The sequence below is a fragment of the Gymnodraco acuticeps genome, unplaced genomic scaffold, assembly GCF_902827175.1.
Source record: "Gymnodraco acuticeps unplaced genomic scaffold, fGymAcu1.1, whole genome shotgun sequence".
NCBI classification, from domain to species: Eukaryota; Metazoa; Chordata; class Actinopteri; order Perciformes; family Bathydraconidae; genus Gymnodraco; species Gymnodraco acuticeps.
This window is the reverse complement of record NW_022989840.1, coordinates 225,266-247,140: the sequence shown is the minus strand read 5'-3', so window position 1 is coordinate 247,140 and position 21,875 is coordinate 225,266. Positions and strand designations below refer to the sequence as shown.

Sequence of the window (21,875 nt, the reverse complement as noted above, 5' to 3'; positions counted from 1 at the left end):
ATGCATAGGAACACCTGTGTAATATAATCGCCCTGATGGAGATACAACTTGCTTTTGGGCAAGTACGTAAAGAAAATCAAGAAAAACACAAAACTGTTGAATATGGTGCCTGATCTCCCACCAAGCCTGTCTTTGATTTGTGTCCCCTTTGTACAAATGTTGTTGTACAGTTTGAATATGCATTTGCATCTTTGTACGTATGTGTGTGTGTCAATGAGCATTAGCAACATGCTAACATGCTTTTATGGCCATCTGTTGTTTTAGTTGACCTGTTACATAGAGAGTGACAAGTTGGTTTGTTTGGATGGGTTTTTGAGTTTGTTCATTTTCTTTGCTTTTTTGACCAAGGTTTTTGTTTAGTTTTGTATATGTGTGTTTATAACATGGTTTATAATTACACCTTGCACCCAGGAGAATGTGAAAATGATTTGCACTCCTAAAAGTTCATCTTAGGTAGGAATACATGATTTGAGCAACACAATTCTGCAAGGAAAACAGGATCTACATTAGAAACATTCCTTGTCTTCCACCATATTGGTCATTGCTCAGAAATTCGCAGAGCTTATCTTTTGTCAAAGATGATATGAAAATAATACAAAGTAGAGACAGGAATGAATGAACCAAGAATACCCTGAGGAGAAACGTACATATTTTGAGTAAACTTAGCTTGGCAAAATCATTTTTAGTAGTTCTGTACATAAAGAGAAAAAAGTCAGTTTAGTGTGTCAAAAAATATTATACATACTATATTAATAAAGTCTCAGTATAGTACATTTAAATATATGAAAAGTGTAGTAGCCTATCTTGAAAACAGTCATAATATAGTGTCTCAAACACAAACTCAGGTGGACATCGCATCCATGTTTTTCTAAATGCTTTAAGAAAAACAAGTGGAAACTTGAATCTGGAGGTCTGTGTTGCTTTTAAAATATAACTTGTTCTCTCTTTTTGTATTCTTTAGTTGAAGTGCAGGAATGAATGATTGTTATATAATTTGTATTGCTTCAGTTCAGTGATAATCTCATATTAACGCTTTGTATTGCCTGTTCTTGTTATCATAATGCTTGTCCATCTTGCTTTTTCTCATGAGAATATTTATTTGTGGATTCAGTGCATTTGAAGGCCATTTCTGGAAATGGGTCAGGTAATTAAACCTTGTGAAACTCATTGGAATGTGGCGTTTTATATCTTGAATACTATAACTTTATGTATGTAACAAGATGAGTTATTGAGCTTGTCCACTGATAAAAGGCAATAACAATACCATGTAGTGCAAAGGAAAGGACTGACTGAAAGCTTCGCCCCGGCAAATGACTTTTTACTGTGTTTGATGGCGGTAGTTGATATTACTGCTGCGCTTGATTGATTGATTGAAAAGTTATTAACAGCTTGTATATTGGGTACAGTACAGTACAGCTCAAAACATACAATTGTTAAGGGGATGCAGACCAGAGAAAGACTTTCGTCTTGTTTACATCAGGGTCCCCCATTTCCAATTCATCATATCATTTAAGACATATAAGACATATTTGACATACAGATGGCTTATTTACAATTTACATACAGGTGGGGTTTTTTTTACATACAGATTGCTTGTTTACAATTTTCATTTTAGATTTCGTTCTAATACATCCTAACCGGACATTTAAGACATACCAAGTCTACAGATATACAGTTAGTAACAGAGTCTAAAATGCGAGTATATACATAGATTGGGGGGGAAGCTGTCCATTGAACGACAGGTTGAGATTTGTACCATTACCGGGGCCAGTTTTGCAATGCTCTCCCCCGAAGGTGCTCTTTAAGAGAGGTTTTGAAGGTAAGTATAGTTTTACTTTCCTTTACAGTTGTGGGAAGAGCGTTCCACCTTGATGTGGCATAATTGCGAAACGTGTATTCCCCTTTTTTTGTGCCAAATCTGGGTTTCACATGATTTGTGGAGCTCCCTCTGGTGTTATGATCATGGTATTCCTTGACCTTTGGGAAGAATTTTGACATGTACATGGGTACCATAGAGGTGTAGTGGATCTTGTAGACCAGGCCCATTGCAAGTAGCTGTACTCTGTCGTCTACTCTAAGCCATCCTAGGTTGTCAAAGTGGGCAGGAGGTGAGGTGGGTTCTAGATGAAGGTCAAGCAGTAGTCTGACCAGTTTATTTTGCGATGTTTAAAGTTTTATTTTTAGCGCCTTGGAGGTGCTATGGTACCATGACGTGCAAGAATAGTCATAGTACCCTTGAATGAGTGCTCCTGCCAGAGTTTTCAGGGTGTTTTTGTTTACCAGAGAGGAGATCCGGTATAGGAATCTAGTTCTTTGATTGACTTTTTTTATTACATTGGATGCCATTTTGTCACAGGAGAGGTTTGCCTCAAGAATAGATCCTAGGTATGTAATTTCCTTCTTACTTGTGACAATAATGTCGCCCACTGCAACTGCGAAGTCGTCGGATTTGCTGAGATTATGTTTCGAACCGAAGAGAATGGACTCTGTTTTACCCAGGTGTAATGATCATTTATTATCGGCGAGCCGCAATGTCAACAACTCCAATGCAACAATGCAACGTTCATAAAATCAAATGCTCACAATTCATCGACATCAAAGATCATTTTGTGTGTGCAACCAGGATATGAAAAAACAATACAAATGTGGATGTGAAAAGTGATTCAGAAGTTTTTATTTCTTGAAACTGTTGATCTATATAGGCTTAGCTTATGTCACTTAAGCCATGAGCTAAGGACACTATATTATGACTGTTTTCAAGATACTACACTTTTCATATATTTAAATGTACTATACTGAGACTTTATTAATATAGTATGTATAATATTTTTTGACACACTAAACTGACTTTTGTCTTTATGTTTAGAACTACTAAAAATTATTTTTTTCATGATATTATCGACATACTAAATTGTGCCTTTTTTCATATTTTTCAACCTACTATACCATGACTTCACAATATATTTACGAATGACTTTACTATAGCTTTTTTTAAATAGGATTTTTTCCATAATTTCAACACGATGACTTATTTTATATTTTAAAAAAATTCATTTTTTAATTATATTTTCGACATACTCCTTTCAACCTAATTGTTTTCCCTATCCTTCAACATACTCCTTCCTTCCTGCAGCGATCAGACTGTATAACCATCACGGTCCCTGGTAAACTCCTACACATACAGTATAACAACAAACAACAAAGACTATACTAATAATATCAAATATGTGCAATATACAGTGGAGGAAATAAGTATTGCAGTAGCAGATTTTTTTAGTTTGCCCACTTATAAAGAAATGAACAGTTAATGGTATAGGTTTATTTTAGAGAGTATATCAAAAATAAAATCCAGAAATGTACATGATATAAAAGATAAAAATTGATTTGCATTTAACTATGGGAAATAAGAATTTGATCCCCTCGCAAAACATGTCTTAGTACTTGTTGGACAGCACAGAGGTCAGACGCTTCTTGTAGTTGGTCCCCAGGTGTGTGCCCCACTGTATATGGCGTTAATAGCTGTGCCATACCTGGCTGCTCTATCTCTCAGAACTGTTACAGGATGTATATTTTTTTAATTGTGTAATTTGTTATCTTTAATAATTTGTATGAATGCTTCTTGGTTAATATTAAGCTGTCTTTGGCTATTTTCTTGCTGTAACAAATGCACATTTCCCCTATGTGGGACGGATAAAGGTATTCTGATTCTGAAGAGGGTTGTCCTATGTCCTAGTTTCGTTTGAACACATGAGGGTAAAGGTAAAGAGTTTTAATGAAAAACACAGTTATACAAATCAAATTATTATATTGATAATACTAACAATACTGTTCACATAAAAGTATGCATGTCTGATTCTTCAAATATCAGGCTTATTCCCAAACATTCAGTAGAGATTGTATCGTGTGTCTCTCTCTGTGTGTGTGTGTTTTCCCAATGTGCAGCTGGTTCCATTTAGGCTCCATTTGTTGTTCCTCCAGGGAACAGATAGTGCGACTGCCCATTTGTGCCTCCATTAAGGGAGAGGGAACACCTCTGCTCACGATTCACTGTGAAAACACAAAGTCTTTACTCTCCCCCAGCACACACAGCCATCTCCAGTCCTGACTCTTTGCTTGCATGGGTTTAAACCCGATAATAACCACGTGTTTTTTTATGTGGATCAAATTGTGTCTCTGTGTAAACAATTAAAACCCAAAACATTCGGATTGCACATTCAAAAGTCTTCTCACAATCTTTTTGGTGGATCAAGTTCTTGCTGTCTATCTGTTCAGATGGGCTTGGATCTCATAATGCCTGATTCTCTCTGGGCTCTCTGGCTGAAAGTCTGAAGAACATTAGCCCTTTGCCAATTCATTTCTCCAAACATGGTCTGTCAGCTTGGATCATATGACTCAACTGTGCTTCTGAACACATAAAAAGGCTTTCAAGTTTTCACAGATCCTGCTTTTTGAAGCATTTTGTCCTCGTCCTTGCCCCTTCTAATGCGTGACAAACACCTGTTTCTCACCGTAGTCCGTCTCTTTTCCTTCAGTTTCTACCATCTTGTCCTTCCACCTAAATGGCCAGGATGTCGGGCTGGTCCTGTTGTGGCAGCTCAGCTCGGGGTCGTGCAGGAGGTTCCACATGAGCCAGATCTGAGGAACACTGAGGCTGTGAACAACCATGAGTTCCCTGTAAAAACACGGGTCAAATGTTTGAAGGTGGGGCGCTGCAGACGGACGGGGAATCCCGAAGGTACGGAAGCCCTGGTGACGCGATGGTTTGACACCGATCAGCTGGAGGCACATTCCCAGAAAGACATCATCAATGGGGAACAATTCCACCTGGAAGTAAAAAAAAAATGCTTGCATAAAATAATTCTCATAGAAGATATAGCCGCATATTAAGTGTCCAATTTTGATTCACCTGTTGACAAGCAGAGCTAAGTCTCCGAGCCGTATGTCCTGACATGACAAAACCCCCTCCACCAGCGTAATTTGGGTACAAGCCCCCTCCGTAAACAAACTCTGGCACATAGTATTTGGAACTGCGCCGGCGAATGGGTTTAGCATGGATAATAATATCACCCACAAACAGATCTGTGTCTGGCTTTTGACCTTGGAGCATCTCTAGTATATTCTCCACGTTAACATACACATCAGCATCGCCCTTGAAGATGAATCTGTATGAAGCAAAACAATGGGAAAAACATCAGATGTGAGTCATACTAATCTAAGAATCAGATTAACCCAATATAGTTTATAAACACTGACTTGACATGAGGGCAGCTGTTGTTAACCCATTCAAGGAAATGTGTTTCCTTCAGCGTCAGGTTGAAGAAGGTGTCGTCAAAGTCCCACAGCAGGATGTCCTTAAAGGTTTGACTCTCGTAGGTCAAAAGCCGATCCCACAGAGGCAAAGCTGTCCGATTCCTGGGAACCCCGAGGAGGAAAAGAGTGCGGATGGAAACACCATTTTTGAAAAGTCCCTCTTTACCCCAGGTCCGACGTACAACCTGAAAGTTATAACGAGGAGAGAGGAATAGATGATCTTGTTGACCAATAAATGTACAGTGAATAAATTAGTAACCTATAGGTTCAACTTGAATGACTTTCCAGCAGAGCAGACACATAAAAACAATAACTTGAATTGCAGTCAGTCTTTCCCAGTTAGGATTCCTTTATTAAACATTTTTCAGTAGGTGTTTACCAGAGAGCCAAACTATCAACATCCTCCTCCTCTCCAAAGCAAATAGCTGAGTGATTAAAACCAGGAAAAACACTGAATAAAGTTCACAATTTTAAATCTGTGTTTCTCAGGGGCTGTTCAGGGTACAATGGCATACCAAAGAGCTTTGAGTTGAATTACCAATTATGTTTGCTCATCTTGTTCCTCTGATAACTTTAAGTGTTTATATGACTTATTGTTGATATGCAATTAAAGAGTTTAGAACATGCAAGTAAAAACATGGCTTGAAACTGGATAAAAAGTTAATTTATGAGAACTTCTGGCAGAGAACCACTATGGTGAGGCATGTTAAATACCAGATTTTTCTAGCTTTGACATTTTTGGAACGTTTGGGATAACACCACATGGGATATTTTACCTGACGTTTTTCAAAATCTGCAGGGATAGATTTCACTGCAATCAGCATGTAGAGAGCAGCAGACGACCCTTCACTTCCTTCTTGTTCTTCCTCTGCTCCCCCAACTTGACATTTATCAGGCTGGTCTATGAGCAGTTTAAAGTTTCTGTTGTCCTTTTTTCTCAGATAGCCCTCAAAGTCAAATGGAGGCATCGTGGGCAGGGGCTTGGCTGCTGTCTTAGTCGGCACAGCATTTTTCCGTTGCGCCTTGGATTTCCCCTTAGATTTGACCTGAGGTTTTTGCTTGAGCTGCAGAAATTTGGATTTGGACTGGGGTTTGCAGGGAGGCAGCTGTGTCTGTGAAGGGTTGGAGGGGATCTGCTAATAAGGAGAAATGATATGAGACAGAACACAGAAGACATTTATTAAAGCAAATGAATGCCATCATAAATGGGGCCTATGATGCTCATGTTCAGGTTTCATAAATGTATTTTGTGCCTCTACTGTGACATGTTTACATGCTTTAGCACCTCTTTTTCACCCTCTGTCTGAAACCAGAGCCCAGACTGCTCTGATTGGTTAGCAGGCCAGCTCTGTTTTGATAAGTCAACCACTCATACCTCATTTACCTCATTCACACCAACAGTGTTTCAGGGCCGGTTCGGAGCTGGAGCTTGAGAAGCACTGGGTTTTCTTGTTCACACCGCAGCGGAGCAGCCTCTTAGCTCCGGAATCCGGTTCGTTTCAAGCACCAAAAAATTGTCCGGCTAGAGCAAAAGCACCGCATACGTCACGCTTACATCGAGGCGGGGGCAGGGGCGGGATCAACTCCTGAACAACAATAAAAAGCCCACGTTTTATCCAGTTTGTACACAACGATGGAGAAACTTAACAAGCAGCAGTGGTCCACTGAAGAGACCAGCTACCTACTGGGAATCTGGTCTTCTGAAGAGGTACGGAGGAAGCTGGAGCACAATCGGCCATTGTTGTTGTTGTCGGTGTCAGCTGTGAGGGGGTTCCGCGCGGTTTGGCTTTATGAAGCACGCACGCAAACGGTTACGTCATGACGCAAACGATGACGCAATGACGCAGCACCAGTCGGACTCTGGGCAGTGTGAAAAGAGCCGGAGCTAAACCGAAGAACCGGTTCTGAACCTGAAAAGCTCTAGGAGTTGCGTTGGTGTGAATGAGGTATAATACCTCATTCACACCAACATTAGTCATCTTTGGTCTATTGTTAGCCTTACGGTACCTTGAGATTTGTGTGGGATCTAGTTTTTGGTTAAAGGTGACATGTCATGCTTTTCCGGTTATTACCCGTCCCCTTGTGTGTTATGAAGGTTTTTATGAATGTAAATGGTGTGCAGAGTCAAAACCCTCAAAGTACACCATGTAGCGAGTAAAACTCTAACACAGAAAATACCTCCCCAAAACGCCTCGTTGGAGATAGGTCACTGTCCATTTGATTCTTCCGGGTACATCATGATGTCATGTCGTCCCCGGAACGAAATGGACCAATCTGTGGAGCCGTTACGTTACGTCCGCGGAGCCGTTACGTTAAGCCCCCGCTGATTGGTCCAAATTGACCAGTGCAGGCAGCTCTGCTGATTTCTCCTCCCTGGCTGCAGGCTGATAACAGACAGTTGGGATCGCGGCGAAATTCTCTCTGCAGACCCATTCTCACAGCGTTTATCAACCTTTTTCTTACTCAATATCAAGCCACACTTATTGTTTTTACTTCGGCTGTGACTTTGTGTGTGCTCAGGATGAGTTTGGCTGTGTTTCGCTGTGTATCGCGAAACAAGGAAATCACACCTCCACGGAGCTCAGCGCGATTCACAACGTCCCGACTGGTCCCGACCAATCGGAGCACACTGGGCTCACAGGGAGGGGGGGGCAAGAGCTGCAACGAGCCATTTAGTGGAGAGAGTGAATACTGCTGAATACACATACTTTACAGAGATGCTGTATGCGAAACCAATGTGAGTTTGGAAAATTGCACAGTATAAATCTATTCTAGTAGACCTCAACAATGGAATTATGATCAGTGAAAATGGCCATGACATGGGACCTTTAATTGTGTATCTGCTACGATCCCTTCATGTTATGGACTCGCCTGTACCGGCACCACCAGCGGCTCACGCAGTGGGCTCTGATCGAGCGGGACTAACAGGTTAGATATCCGCCATATAAAAGGGCTCAGAGAGTGTGTTGGCCGATGACATGTCCAGGCTGGTTGGTGTTATTCGTGTGTGTGTTACTAGATTGGATCGTTAGTGTGTGTAATTTCACAAAACCTGTGGGTTTGTGTCTTAAGGGGGGGGAGTGTCAAGGCTGCTGTCTTCCTGGTCATCTTAACTGTGTTACTCTGGGTTGTATGTAAATGAGCTGTGCGGGTGCCCTGACGTGATTGGCTGCCATCTCCTGGTCCGCCTCCTGAAGATTGTGATTGGAGCACGCCGGCCCGACGCACCCCGATCGCAGCTCACAGCCGGCGCACACCTGCTGGAGATGACTACAAAGCTAGGGACAGCTATCACTCGGGAGGCTCTGTTGCAATCAGACGCCTCACACATCTTGTTCTATTTCGTATAAGGCTTCGCCCTCTAAGGATATCGCTAATGGGTAATCCCTCTGCAGGTGTGCAGCACTGACAGACTTAATCCACGCCCACCTATGACGTGGGCCCCACCTACGGACTCACTTCCGTATAAATAGGAAGTAGTCCCTACAATCTGCTCCCACTTTTCTTCAGCACTCCGTTGCAGAAGCACTGTACAGGCACAAGCTCTTTTCAGAGCTGTTTACTAGAAAGCAAACATTTCCCCCTGGCCCCATCCTCCCTCTCCTCCGGACGGGGGAGACAGGGCGGGGCTCTGTGTTAGCCGACATATGAGTTACGACCGGCTGTGGCTGGCTTGCTCCAGGGAGGAAGCGGCTTTACACAGACGATACAGGTGAGTCCTGCTGGGGATTGGAGCACGCAAACCATTCCCCAGTTGTCGTGCACTCATTGTGTCCGTCTCCCTCTGGCCCACAGACAGCGGAGAGCGAACGCTCTCGCGGCTGCGGCCGGGGATGATTGGCTAGTCCAGGAGTCTTACTCTGTGGACCAAGCCCTTGATTATTGGATCCGAGTGGCGGGCAGCAGTCAGGCGACTCCTTCCCCTCCATTCACGGATCACCATGTGGTTCCAACGGCCCCATCCTCCCTCTCCTCCGGACGGGGGAGACAGGGCGGGGCCCGGTGTCGGCCCGGCAGCCGAGCCTATAGGTTCGGCTGCCGGGCTGACACCGGGTCACCGGGTCCCTCTATCCGCCATCTCGGCTCTGCCGTATAGGCGGTATTCTCCAGGAACTCCCGGAGATCATCGGAAAGGCAGCCGCCTAATGAGATCTCCCCGTTCCCCCGGTTCAGGAGAGCTCTCCTCCGGATGACATAAGCGGCTGCCTCATAGCCTGTCGGTTATTAGGCAGCAGGGCTCGCGGCTCAAACCAGCTGTCTTTAAAACCTGTTGATTAGACAGCACGGGCTTGTTTCCTATGTCACAGATATGCCTCCACACACCGTTCATTCCTCAAGCGGGTTTGAGCGTGAACGCGCCTCAATGTCCGGTTTACGAGCCTTCTCCTAAACGGCGACATATTGAGAGCCTGTGTGAAATGCAGCGTGTGGAGGGCTCTGGCGTGGTTTGTCACCAACCACAGCACATCCAGAGAATGTACACCCGGCACTATCAGAGTACTGTATGGTACTCAGGGTGGCGGCGCGTGTGTCTGATGGACAGATGGATGAGCAGGCGGATCGGCAGAGGATAGTCTCTGCAGTTCGCCTCTCCCCCCGCAGTTCTACGGGATACAGGGAACCCTGTCATCCCGGGAACAGTGTCTCGCGCTCCGTGCAGAGCGGCAGGAACTCTTGTTAAAAGAAAGCTTTTTTCCAGGGTTCCTCATGGGGAAGAAAATCAGGGTTTTTTACTTCCGGTATTTTCTGGTCCCGAAGGAGACGGGGCGGGGGGAATGAGACCCATCCTCGATCTGTCAGTGTCCAACAAGGGAATGGCCTTTTCCCATGCTGACAATCAAACAGGTGCTGGAGTGTGTTCACCAGGGAGACTGGTTCACATCCATAATCCTGAAGGATGCATTCCTCCACGTAACCATCATCCCGAAACACAGCAAATTCCTGCGTTTCTCATTCCTGGCTCCACGCACTTTTTCAAAGTGGGTGGAGACGGTTGGAGCAGCTACTCAGAATGGGGATGAAAGTGTTATTTTACCTGGACTGTGGCTGAATCGCTCCAGGGAGGAAGCTGTTTTTCAGACGATACAGCTCGTATCTCATCTGTCAAACCTGGGTTTCATTATCAACTGGAAGAAGAGCTGTCCTCGTCCCTCCCAGGTTATCTTTTTAACTGGGAGTGGAATTGAACTCAGCCCGCATGAGAGCGCGACTCTCACAGCGGAGAGGGGAGAAAGTGACAGCTCTCCTCCGGCGCGTCACACCCCGCGGGGCGGTGACACCCCTCTCCGTGATGCAGCTGTTAGACATGATATCAGCTGGTCACGTGGTGATTCCCCTGGGTCTCCTTCATAGTGAGGAGACTCCAGGTGGTTTATTCGCCTGTGCATCGACCCCGTGCGTCAGAGGAGACGCATGGTGTGCATTCCTCCTTCTGTGGTTTTGGATTTAACCTACTGGAAAAATCTCCACGTCCTGTCAGTGGGGGTGCCCCTGAGCAGAGTGACGTCACACACCGCAGTGTTCTCAGACGCATCTCTCGCAGGCTGAGGAACGTGCATGTCGTAGGCAGTGGGGGAACAGTGGCTAGCTCACATGTCTCTCCATATAAACGTGCTGGAATTACTCTCCGTATGGAAAGTGCTCCAGCACTTCGTCCCGTTGCTGTACAATCAACATATGTTGATTCTAACAGACACCAAAGCAGCGACGGCCTACATAAATCGTCAGGGAGGTGTTCGATCAGCGCAGCTGCTGAACACACATCCTACACAGCCAAATGGACAGCGTTCCGTGTGGTGTGCAGGGAAAAGCCTGGACCCCGTTGGGCCCCCTGCCTCGTGCTGTCGTTCCTCCAGCTGTTGCTGGACAGGAATTGGCTTATAGCACGGTAAAAACATATGCTGCTGCAATTTCATCTTGCCACGTAGGTTTGGGGTCAGCACGGTGTTTAGTCACCCTCTGACAAAACGTTTTCTACAGGGAGCACAGAGACTCAGACATGTGTCACGCGCTTTGGCGCCTCAATGGGTTTTTGGCTTTAGTGTTACGCGCACTGAGTAAAGCTCCATTTGAAACTTTAGATCAGGTCCCCCTAAAGTTCTTGTCAGCCAAAGTAGCTCTGCTATTGGCTCTGACATCAGCTAAAAGGGTGAGTGATTTGTCTGCTCTCTCTGTGGCTCCGTCATGTCTCCAGATCCAAGGAGATGGCAGTTCAGCTGTTTTGCGCCCTAACCCGGCTTTTATGCCAAAGGTGATCACAAGCTCTTTTAAATCGAGAGTGATACCTTTGGATGGCTTCTTTCCTCCTCCTCACACATCAGAGGAGGAAGCCACATCTCATCTCCTCCGTCCCGTGCACGCGCTGTCATGCTATATTGCACGCACGGCTGCTTTACGCAGCTCGTCTGTTTGTGCATTACAGAGAGCGCTCAATAGGGCAGCCTCTGTCGGCACAGCGCCTGTCACACTGGCTGTGTGAGGCTGTGTCACAGGCGTATCTCTCCTCTGGGTTGGATCCCCCGGAGAACATCAAAGCGCACGGCACCAGAGGAATTTCCTCCTCCACGGCATTGCACGGAGGAATGACAGTGGAAGACATTTGCACTGCTGCATCTTGGTCTTCCCCCTGTTCTTTTATTCGTGTTTATTTTGAGGGATGTCTCCCATTCCTCTCTGATACACTCAGTACTGTCAGAGTGAGTAATGTCGGGGACTCAACTGCGTGCCCTCTCTCCTGCCTGTCGGCACTTAGAGAGCTGCCCTTTTCCCCCTCTTTGATCGTTTTAACAAGTGGGACTTTGGTCTCTACTTTTTATAAACGACAGGTAGCCTGTGTGATGTGATGCTCCATTTACGCATGGCGAAATGGACATGGGTTATTAATTGAGTAGGTGTGTTTCTGTGCTTCTGGTAACGGACGGACCAGTGGGGCGTAGACTACATCCTGCTTCGCCCTTAACCCAATAGCGATAGCCTTAGAGGGCGAAGCTTTATACGAAATAGAACTGGGGTTACGTACTGTAACCCAGCTTCTATGAGTATAGGCGCAGCCCTCTAAGGTTCGGGCCCCACTGGCTCCGCAAATAGCTGAAGAAAAGCTGTTTGTGTGGGAGCAGATTGTAGGGACTACTTCCTATTTATACGGAAGTGAGTCCATAGGTGGGGCCCACGTCATAGGTGGGCGTGGATTAAGTCTGTCAGTGCTGCACACGTGCAGAGGTATTACCCAATAGCAATAGCCTTAGAGGGCTGCGCCTATACTCATAGATGCTGGGTTACAGTACGTAACCCCAGTTCCTGTGTGGACACATTAAGGTAGTAGAGTGTATTTGACTACTTCTGACCCGTGTTTAGTGTTGTGTGTTAGAGGTGTTTAGTTATGTGTATAGAGCATAGACTGTATATATAAATGGACGTAGTGTCCGTGACTTCACCCATAGAATTCTGCAGAGAAGCCCTTAGTAGGCGGAGTCGGCCACTAACGGCTTGACAGCAACGTCAGAGTCTAATCCCGCCTGCTCCAAATAAGGGCAAAGAGGCGGAGCCGAGGCGGGACCTGCTGCCTCCGAACTGGAAGTAAACAGAGCTAGCTCAAGCTAAGAAGCTAAGCAAACATGAAATACATGCATACCAAGTTACTGCTAACAGTGTAGTTCCCCTATATAAACGTTACATTCATAATCAAATGAGACAATCTGCAAGAGAATTAGCTATATTTTGTTATTCTTAATGCTTGTCATTCACACGTTAAGAAAAGAAGTACCGATACATAGCAGAACAATTGTGGCGATGTTCAGCTTAATAAGCCTTGTTCAACATAATTTATTTAGCTAATACTACAGCAGGCGAACCAAGTCTGCGTTTCGCTGCATTCCTTGATCTCCAGTTATAACGACGGACTCCACCGCCCGGAGCTAACGGAGCCGCAGTGGGCTAGCTCCGGGACGCCGGCTGGAGCTAGCCCCCTGCGGCTCCGTTAGCTCCGGCGGCCACCACTGGGATAATTGGGTCCCCTATTAACATTTGCTCCCGTTTAGCATTATGGGCGTCATAGCCATAGACTATAAAAGTCTTACCCAAGGCTGAATCATAAACTAAAATGTATATGTATGCATAAAGGGTTACGTCCTTAGCTGGCTAATAAGTAACACGCTAAGCTACCAAGCACACAAACACCTGCGAACGGGGTTAACATGTATAATATTATCATTTTAGACTTCTTGGAAGTTCTTTTAGTACATTCAAGCGCACAGCACGACATTTTAATTGTCTGGTATTTGTAACAATATTCCCTAAAAGGCACAATCACCACGAACACGGCTAAAGCTAAAGGGTCAAGTACAGTACATTACATTACATTGCATATAGCTGACGCTTTTATCCAAAGCGACTTACAATAAGTACATTCGACCAGGAAGACACAACCTTGAAGAAAACAGAATCATATAAGTACATCAGGTTTCATAGAGCCAAACATTTCAAGTGCTACTCAACTGGCTATATATAAGCCAGTCCTTTATTAGTATATAAGTGCTCTGTTAGCAGTTCTTTGTTAGTAATTCTATCGCTCGAGGTGGAGTCGAAAGAGATGAGTTTTCAGTCTGCGCCGGAAGATGTGCAAGCTATCTGCTGTCCTGATGTCAATGGGGAGCTCATTCCACCATTTTGGAGCCAGGATAGCAAACCCACGTGTTTTTGCTGATGGGAACTTGGGTCCCCCTCGCAGCGAGGGTGCAGCGAGTCGTTTGGCTGATGCAGAGCGTAGTGCACGCGCTGGGGTGTACGGTTTAACCATGTCCTGGATGTAGGAAGGGCCAGATCCATTCGCAGCATGGTACGCAAGTACCAGTGTCTTGAAGTGGATTCTAGCAGTTACCGGAAGCCAGTGAAGGGAGCGGAGGAGCGGAGTGGTGTGGGAACATTTAGGAAGGTTGAAGACCAGACGAGCCGCTGCATTCTGGATGAGCTGCAGAGGTTCGTCTGGTCTTCAACCTTCCTAAATTTGTATCGCTTTTAAACAGTACTATGACTAACTAACGTTGTAGCCTCTATGGTTGTAGCCTAGCAGAGTGGACAAGTTGCTGTTAGCTGACAGTGAGGCATGTACATGTCCATCAAAGTGACCACGCCCTAATTTATGCAAAAACTTTAAGACCTAATATAAATAAAAGGTTCGTGTTAGAAAACAATTCACTCACAGATTCATAATCATGAAGGTGGAATCTAACTATATCGATAATAATATTTATTGCATCCATGGGTAGAAACATGTTTTTTTCTGCTGTAAAGTTGGGCATTTTAACATGGGGGTCTATGGAAATGGCTCCTTTCTGCAGCCAGTCCCTAGCGGCCCATGTATGAACTGCAGTGTGTGGCACTTCCGTATTGGCGTCCCGGCTGTTCCCCAGAGTTTGCCGCTTGGTATAGAGTAGTATGTGGTGATATGTGTTTAGCGTAGCGTGTACTGTTATGTGTTTAGAGTAGTGTGTTTTGTTACCCCTTAGTTAGCTGCATTTCCCCGCAGCCTCCTCCGATTAGTGGTGATTGATTAGTGATTTCAGGTGTGTGATTAGGCTCACCTTTGGAGTCCTCCTTCTGTTATTTAGCGGGATACCTGCGCCCTTTGGGCTCCTTTGTTTGGCTTAGGCTATTTTTTATTTAATCTTGTTGTACACCTTCATTGTTATTTATTAAACCCTATTATAATTATAACCAAATCCATTCTGGTGTGTGTTGTGTTCCTCTACCCTAGAAGGGAACGTAACATACTTTGCATCAGTGGCGTAGCCACCATAGGGCCAGGGTGGGCCCAGGCCCACCCAGTTTACTCATTGACCCACCCTGAGAAAGCTTCGGTGTGATTTTTTTAATTTTTTATTATTTTAATAAAAAAATGTATTCACCCATTGAGAATATCCAAGAATTCAAAGTGAAATTCAAGTGAACAAATGTGTTATCCTCTGAACCAAACTCATTTACGGTAAAACTGATTGTTGGTTCCGGCGCGCGCCATAATAACGTGAGAGGCAGAGAGCTGCCTGCAAAATAAATGATGGCTCAAAGTTCACTAATGAACTTTGGTTTAAAAAAAAAAAGCCAGACTCCAAGAAGAGCCCCCACTGCCCTCATCTAGCAGCGATCTATACGATCATTTTCTGATGACGATGAAATAGTTTTATGTGTGGTGCAGATGAGAGAGCTGTTCAGAATGACACCAAGATGTTGTGTTTGTGCTCTTGATAAGCCATTAAAACAGTAAAATACGTGTCTCCTGTTCACCAAAACATACCCATCTGTTATGGAAAAAGAAAGTATTCTAAAAGTAATCTGCCACCGGTACCGGCGGGGATTGTTGTTAGCTTCTGATGCGCAGAAGAAAAATCTGGCCCACCCTATTTTTTACAGGCCCACCCTAAAATACATTTCTGCCTACGCTACTGCTTTACATTGGTGTGAATGAGGTATAATACCTCATTCACACCAACGCAACTCCGGTTCAAGCTCCGTGCTAGAACTTTTCAGGTTCAGAACCGGTTCTTCGGTTTAGCTCCGGCTCTTTTCATACTGCCCAGAGTCCGACTGGTGCTGCGTCATTGCGTCATCATTTGCGTCATGACGTAACCGTTTGCGTGCCTGCTTCATAAAGCCAAACCGCGCTGAAACCCCTCACAGCTGACACCGACAACAACAACAATGGCCGATTGTGGTCCAGCTTCCTCTGTACCTCTTCGGAAGACCAGATTCCCAGTAGGTAGCTGGTCTCTTCAGTGGACCACTGCTGCTTGTTAAGTTTCTCCATCGTTGTGTACAAACTGGATAAAACGCGGGCTTTCTGTTGTTGTTCAGGAGTTGGTCCCGCCCCTGCCCCTGCCCCCGCCCCCGCCCCCGCCTCGACGTTAGCGTGACGTATGCGCTGCTTTTGCTCTGGCCGGACAACTTTTTGGTGCTTGAAACGAACCGGATTCCGGAGCTAAGAGGCTGCTCCGCTGCGGTGTGAACAGGAAAACCCGGTGCTTTTCAAGCTCCAGCTCTATTAGAGATGTCCTGCCCCTTAGCCTTTCCGCTACAATGTGTTGGAGCGCTAGCCAATAGAAGTTGTAGATATTGCAGAAGTAAACAAAGGACTACAATCAAGGTGTTTCATGCAGGGGGGGCTAGCATTATGACTTCTGTTTGTACAGCATTATGTTTGTGTCCTTCATTATAAAAATGTGTTAGAGCTTTTGCAAGTCAGTCAGATGGACATAAAGGCAAACGTTAATATTAATACAAATATACTGTATACACACACATTGAAGCACTCAACATAAGCTATACTAGTATTTACACAGCACATGCACTGTGCAGTGCTTCAACAGACCAACAAATGTCTCTTTGTGAGCACAAAGACCATGACGCTGGAAACACTAAACCAAAACGGAAACAATGAGCTAAATGTTAAAAAAGGGTAACCAAACAAGCACATACATTCATCACTTGAATTAAATACGGTCATACCCCTTGAGACTCCTGGCCGACTTTGGCCCCACTGGCGCCCAGCAAGGTCCTGCTGGGGCTGGTAGATCCGTGGATTTCCAGCTTCAGCAAAGGCCTGTCCCACTCAGAGGAGAGCACGGCCTGGAAACATGGGGGGGATTTGATTAGACATTCAAATAAATCTAAAATATTAAGGAGAATTATGTAGCAGTAGTCCAGTTAAAGGGATAGTTTATATTGTTTGAAGTTGTGTTGTATGACATTAAATAAAATATACATACACTGAACAAAAATATAAACGCAACACTTTTGTTTTTGCTCCCATTTTTCATGAGATGAACTCAAAGATCTAAAACATTTTCTATATACACGAAATAACCATTTCTCTCAAATATTGTTCAAAAATCTGAAAAAATCTATGATAGTGAGCACTTCTCCTTTGCCGAGATAATCCATCCCACCTCACAGGTGTGGCATATCAAGATGCTGATTAGACAGCATGATTATTGCACAGGCTGGCCACAATAAAAGGCCACTCTGAAACGTGCAGTTTTGCTTTATTGGGGGAGTCTGGGGGGGTCCGAAATCCAGTCAGTATCTGATGTGAGGGGTAGGATTAGGGTTAGGGGTAGGGTTAGGGTTAGGGTTAGGGTAATGTTGTGAATTGAGTGGCCCATGGTGGTGGGGTTATGGTATGGGCAGGCGTAGGTTATGGATGACGAACACAGGCCACTCAATTCACAACATTACCCTAACCCTAACCCTACCCCTAACCCTAATCCTACCCCTCACACCAGATACTGACTGGTTTTTGGACCCCCCCAGACCCCCCAAATAAAGCAAAACTGCACGTTTCATAGTGGCCTTTTATTGTGGCCAGCCTAAGGCACACCTGTGCAATAATCATGCTGTCTAATCAGCATCTTGATATGCCACACCTGTGAAGTGGGATGGATTATCTCGGCAAAGGAGAAGTGCTCACTATCACACAGTTTTTCAGATTTGTGAACAATATTTGAGATAAATGGTTATTTTGTGTATATAGAAAATGTTTTAGATCTTTGAGTTCATCTCATGAAAAATGGGAGCAAAAACAAAAGTGTTGCGTTTTTGTTCAGTGTAGTAGCTTAAGTGTATGCTACATTTAAACGATGTTCACAGCCGTTATCCTTGCTTCCATGAAAGCAACCACACTCCATTGAAAGAAACTGTAATTTGACCTTGCGAACTTCTCCACTGCTACCTCAATCTGTTAGCTTGTTTGTTTGATTATGTAACTTCTGTTTTAATGGATAGTTCGGATCCACCAAGGTCACCCAACAACACAAACTAACTAACCGAACAGGGCAGTGGTAGATCAACAACTCCCCTGTTCTGCTAGGTTTATTAATGAATGCTTTTGTCAACCGAGTCTGGGGGGCGACTGTTCCCTGTTGGATACTTAAAATGACACCAATTATTCACTGAGCCTTCTCAAGGAGGCTAAAATATGTTCTGCTGCTGCAGTTGCTTAGTAACTGGACAGGTACTCCTGAATCTGAACTATCCCTTTAAGAATTTGACCAAATCTCCTTTTTCCTATTGGCTGCTTCCTCACCTGCCGGGCATAGAGCAGCACACAGAACAGCACCAGCAGCAGCATCGTGCACATCACATCTGCCTTCACATGGAGGATCCTCCTCATGGTCACCATCTTCCTCAGCATCTTCTTCATTAACCTGACTTCAGTTAAGTGTTGGACAGGATTCAAGGCATTCAGGCAGTGTGAAGGAGCCACTGCAGTTCATACTGCTTTGCAGACAGCAGAGCACGCTGAACCGGAGTCAGACTAGATTCTGGTTTGCAGGCTGTCTTCATATCACTGGATGTACGTCCAAACTGTCCAACTCCATCCTCCTCTTCTTAGGTACCAATAGGCAGAGGCAATAACAACAACAGATTTCCATCATCTTTGATACTCCCTGTTTATAAAGAGGAAATTGTTACCGTCCCATTTGCTTGTTGTCAGGAGGATTATTCAGAAAACCATCTTGTGAAAATGCAATACAAAAATGTGGTTTTCTGGAATATATATTGATTAAGCAGTAAAGGATATAATCTCACAATAATTCAATGAAAAACTTCACATAAGTGACTTTAATAATTTGTCTAGCTCACAAGGTAGGGATGTGAAAATAGATACCTTTTTTCTAAATGCGGAAATGGTCATGTACGAAAAATTGCACTTTATTTCTACAAAACATTAGAAATCTGCATTAATCAAACACAAATCTTTATTAAAAAAGGGGACTGTATCATCTTTAATAACTCGGTTAAGATGGTTGGTTTTTACTAAAAAGGAGTGTCCTACATATTGTGAAATAAAATTGCTTATTTCTGTACAAAATGTTAGACAATTTCAGTACATTCAAGTGCCATTCTTAAGAGATTAAATAATACTTTGATGATTATACGGATGAATCGTCATTCATTATTTTTGGGCCAGGATAATTGTTATATGACATCTGTATACAATCAAATATATAGCATATTATTTCTGTAAAAACAATAGACACAACCAATCAGGCTCTTTTTCTCAATTTGTTTTGAAAGTGCTTACTTCAGGGTTTTGGTCATTTGGAGGTCATAAGATGTCCTGGCATCTTTGTTAAATGAGCTTTTCAACAAGTAACGACATGCTTCCCCCTCACCTCGAATAAGTTACTATTCAGTATTATTTATTTAAAATGATCCAACATGTCATTGCTTGTTGGTAAATTAATCCCTTTTCTTGTTTCCCATCGATTGATAAACTCTGTTCTGAAGGGGGAGTGTCTCTTATGTAAGTGAGCATGAGGGTACCAACTCTTTCAAAGAACACTGTGTCCCAACATCCACATCATTTGCAGCCATGCCCAAATAACGCCCTGTTATTGATGTGACAGTTTAACCACAGTATATATGTATATGTCTGAGAGCAGCAATGTCACAAAAGCGTGACCAACAATGAGGAAAAGTGTAGCAAACTTCTTGCGCAATTTACACAGAAAGTATAATTTATCGCCAAATACAATGGGCATGTTTTAAAGTATCAACAACTAGCTGGTTTGATTAAAACGCTTTAGTTATTCAATGTTCGCTGACTGATGCAAGTCATTTAAACTTACCAGACGAGACGGAGGAGGTTAAAGTGGTAACATCTGGGCAACACAAATCCACTCTGCGCAGCGACACAAAGAAGATGATGTAAAAAGTCCCGAGGAGAGAAGAGGAGGGAGCTGTTCACATGCTGTCTGTCTTCAGGTGTGTGCGTGTGTGTGCGTGTGTGTGTGTGTGAGGAGGGTAAGAACATCTACCTGGCGCTGAGCCTGTCTTCTTCACGAGCTGCTGACTGCTTATGGTTGCCTTCACGTGCTGTTGGACATTGTTACAAACAAGTACTTTGTATTTTTGAACGGGTTTCTAAGGTAAAAATAAGCTTTCGTCGTATTGGCAATTCACATACATGGCATTTGCTCTGGTGTAAATGCGCACTGAACAAATATAAATAATATAGACTTTTTTGGAATACAATACAACAAGACCAACCTTTTTTTAAATACCTTTTAAAATATGTAGGCAACAATGCAAGTGTTTACAACGAAGGAGTTAGGCAGGAAATGCGTAAAGAATATATACTAGTTTAGATGTATTTGAATTTATGAGCGAGTAGTCAGACGACGGAGCTAACAAGGAGCACCTGAATGCAGCATCTTGATCCTTTTTTTTCCTTATCACGTGACTTAAACCAAAGCGAAGCTACTTCAAGCCAGATGCCAGCACAGCAACTGAGGAGGATTGTGAAGGGGGAAAAAGACAAGAGGAATAAATAAAAGTGTAGAGTGTGAGTTCATGTTCTGATGAGTCATGTTTTTTTATTCTACCAGTAGGTCATATATCAAAGCCAGATCCAGAATAATTCATCCGGGAAGTAGTAGGCTATTGGAGATCATGTCATTAAAACTGAGCGTCACTAATTATGTTCAATATTAAACCTCACACAAATGAGTTCCTATATATTTAAATATTTCTACCACCCTAAGCAACATGCAGGAAAGCACACGCATGCAGACACTCTCGGCATAGGCAACAGTAATGGTGATTCATGAATCATGACTATGTACTGGGTCTTGACTGAACCATCGGTGGCGCCTATAGAAAACAGCTTGTGCGTGAACATGTGTGCATACAATTAGACCTATAGACATAGGCGGCGCGTGAGGCTCAGGTTTGGGAAGGCTAAATAACTTTTTTTTTCATCTTACGCTGCCCGACTCCGGCGTCTATAGAAAAGAGATCCATTCAGTGAAAGCACCGCCTGCTGACCGATCAGAGCTCAGTGTGCGGAGTTTAAATCTATCAAGTCATATTACAGGAAAAAGGAAATGCAGTTTAAACTGCCGTATGCAGAGAAGACGCCGACGTGTCGCACTTATCATTCATATCACACTGACATCACATCATCAATCAGATCATCGATCTCACAATATTTCCTTATCTGAGTCAGCTTCTCGAGCCGTATCTGGCCGTGCAACACTTAGTTACATTGTCACATATAGGCTACTGTATGCAGATGTATTATTTTAAGCAACACATTAAGTTGACGAAACACTCAACTCAAATGTAATAAAGTCAGATCCCCTCGTGTTTTAGATGGGGCAGTATCATAAAACTGTTGTACGCTTTCAAACACTCAGTAGTTTATTTTTTAACGAGTTGTTCTGTATTCTCCTTGCAGGTGCAACTATGTGGCTTGTATCCTGGATTATATGTTTAAGTCATCATGGATGTTTAAAGTTAATTTGTCTAATATTAGTTTACTTTTCATTAATGAAGTATGATGTTGCGCTGTCAGTACACTTGTCCCTGTTTGTGATTGGTCAAATGTAGCTAACACCGCCCCTTTCACGTGAACGCGCTCTCAGCTGGAGAGAGAAACCCTGGCTTGATTTACCGAGTTGATAACCAGCGCCGTAGGACCGTTTAGCGAGATCTCGTTTGTTAGGGTTAGTTATTAAGATAACTCCAGCATATCCAGGTTATGTTGAACTGGCTTCGTGGTACAGGGCACA

The 21,875-nt window shown here is 43.8% G+C and overlaps 1 protein-coding gene across 3 annotated transcripts; it reads right to left on the bottom strand.

Annotated features, from left to right (window-relative positions):
• Positions 1-3,754: 3,754 nt before the first annotated feature.
• On the bottom strand, positions 3,755-20,140 carry b3gnt9 (UDP-GlcNAc:betaGal beta-1,3-N-acetylglucosaminyltransferase 9). 3 transcript variants are annotated; one of them, XM_034236032.1, is made up of 7 exons: positions 19,932-20,140; positions 18,383-18,746; positions 16,807-16,926; positions 6,087-6,446; positions 5,254-5,495; positions 4,907-5,162; positions 3,755-4,824 (listed from the first exon to the last, which is right to left on the bottom strand). In XM_034236032.1, the coding sequence occupies exons 2-7, from the start codon at positions 18,497-18,499 to the stop codon at positions 4,480-4,482; spliced, it is 1,440 nt and encodes a 479-aa protein (XP_034091923.1). In that variant the 5' UTR covers positions 18,500-18,746; positions 19,932-20,140; the 3' UTR covers positions 3,755-4,479. The 3 variants fall into 3 exon arrangements, with proteins under 3 accessions (XP_034091923.1, XP_034091937.1, XP_034091930.1); XM_034236046.1 differs by having other exon boundaries at positions 6,087-6,443; XM_034236039.1 differs by having other exon boundaries at positions 18,383-18,686.
• Between the last annotated feature and the right edge of the window lie 1,735 nt (positions 20,141-21,875).

Coding starts and splice junctions, on each gene's coding strand:
- b3gnt9 (XM_034236032.1), bottom strand. CDS start 18,499: ATGAAGAAGATGCTGAGGAAGATGGTGACCATGAGGAGGATCCTCCAT. Junction 5,496..6,086: donor CAGATTTTGAAAAACGTCAG/GTAAAATATCCC, acceptor TATAACTTTCAG/GTTGTACGTCGGACCTGGGG. Junction 4,825..4,906: donor TTAGCTCTGCTTGTCAACAG/GTGAATCAAAAT, acceptor TTTTACTTCCAG/GTGGAATTGTTCCCCATTGA.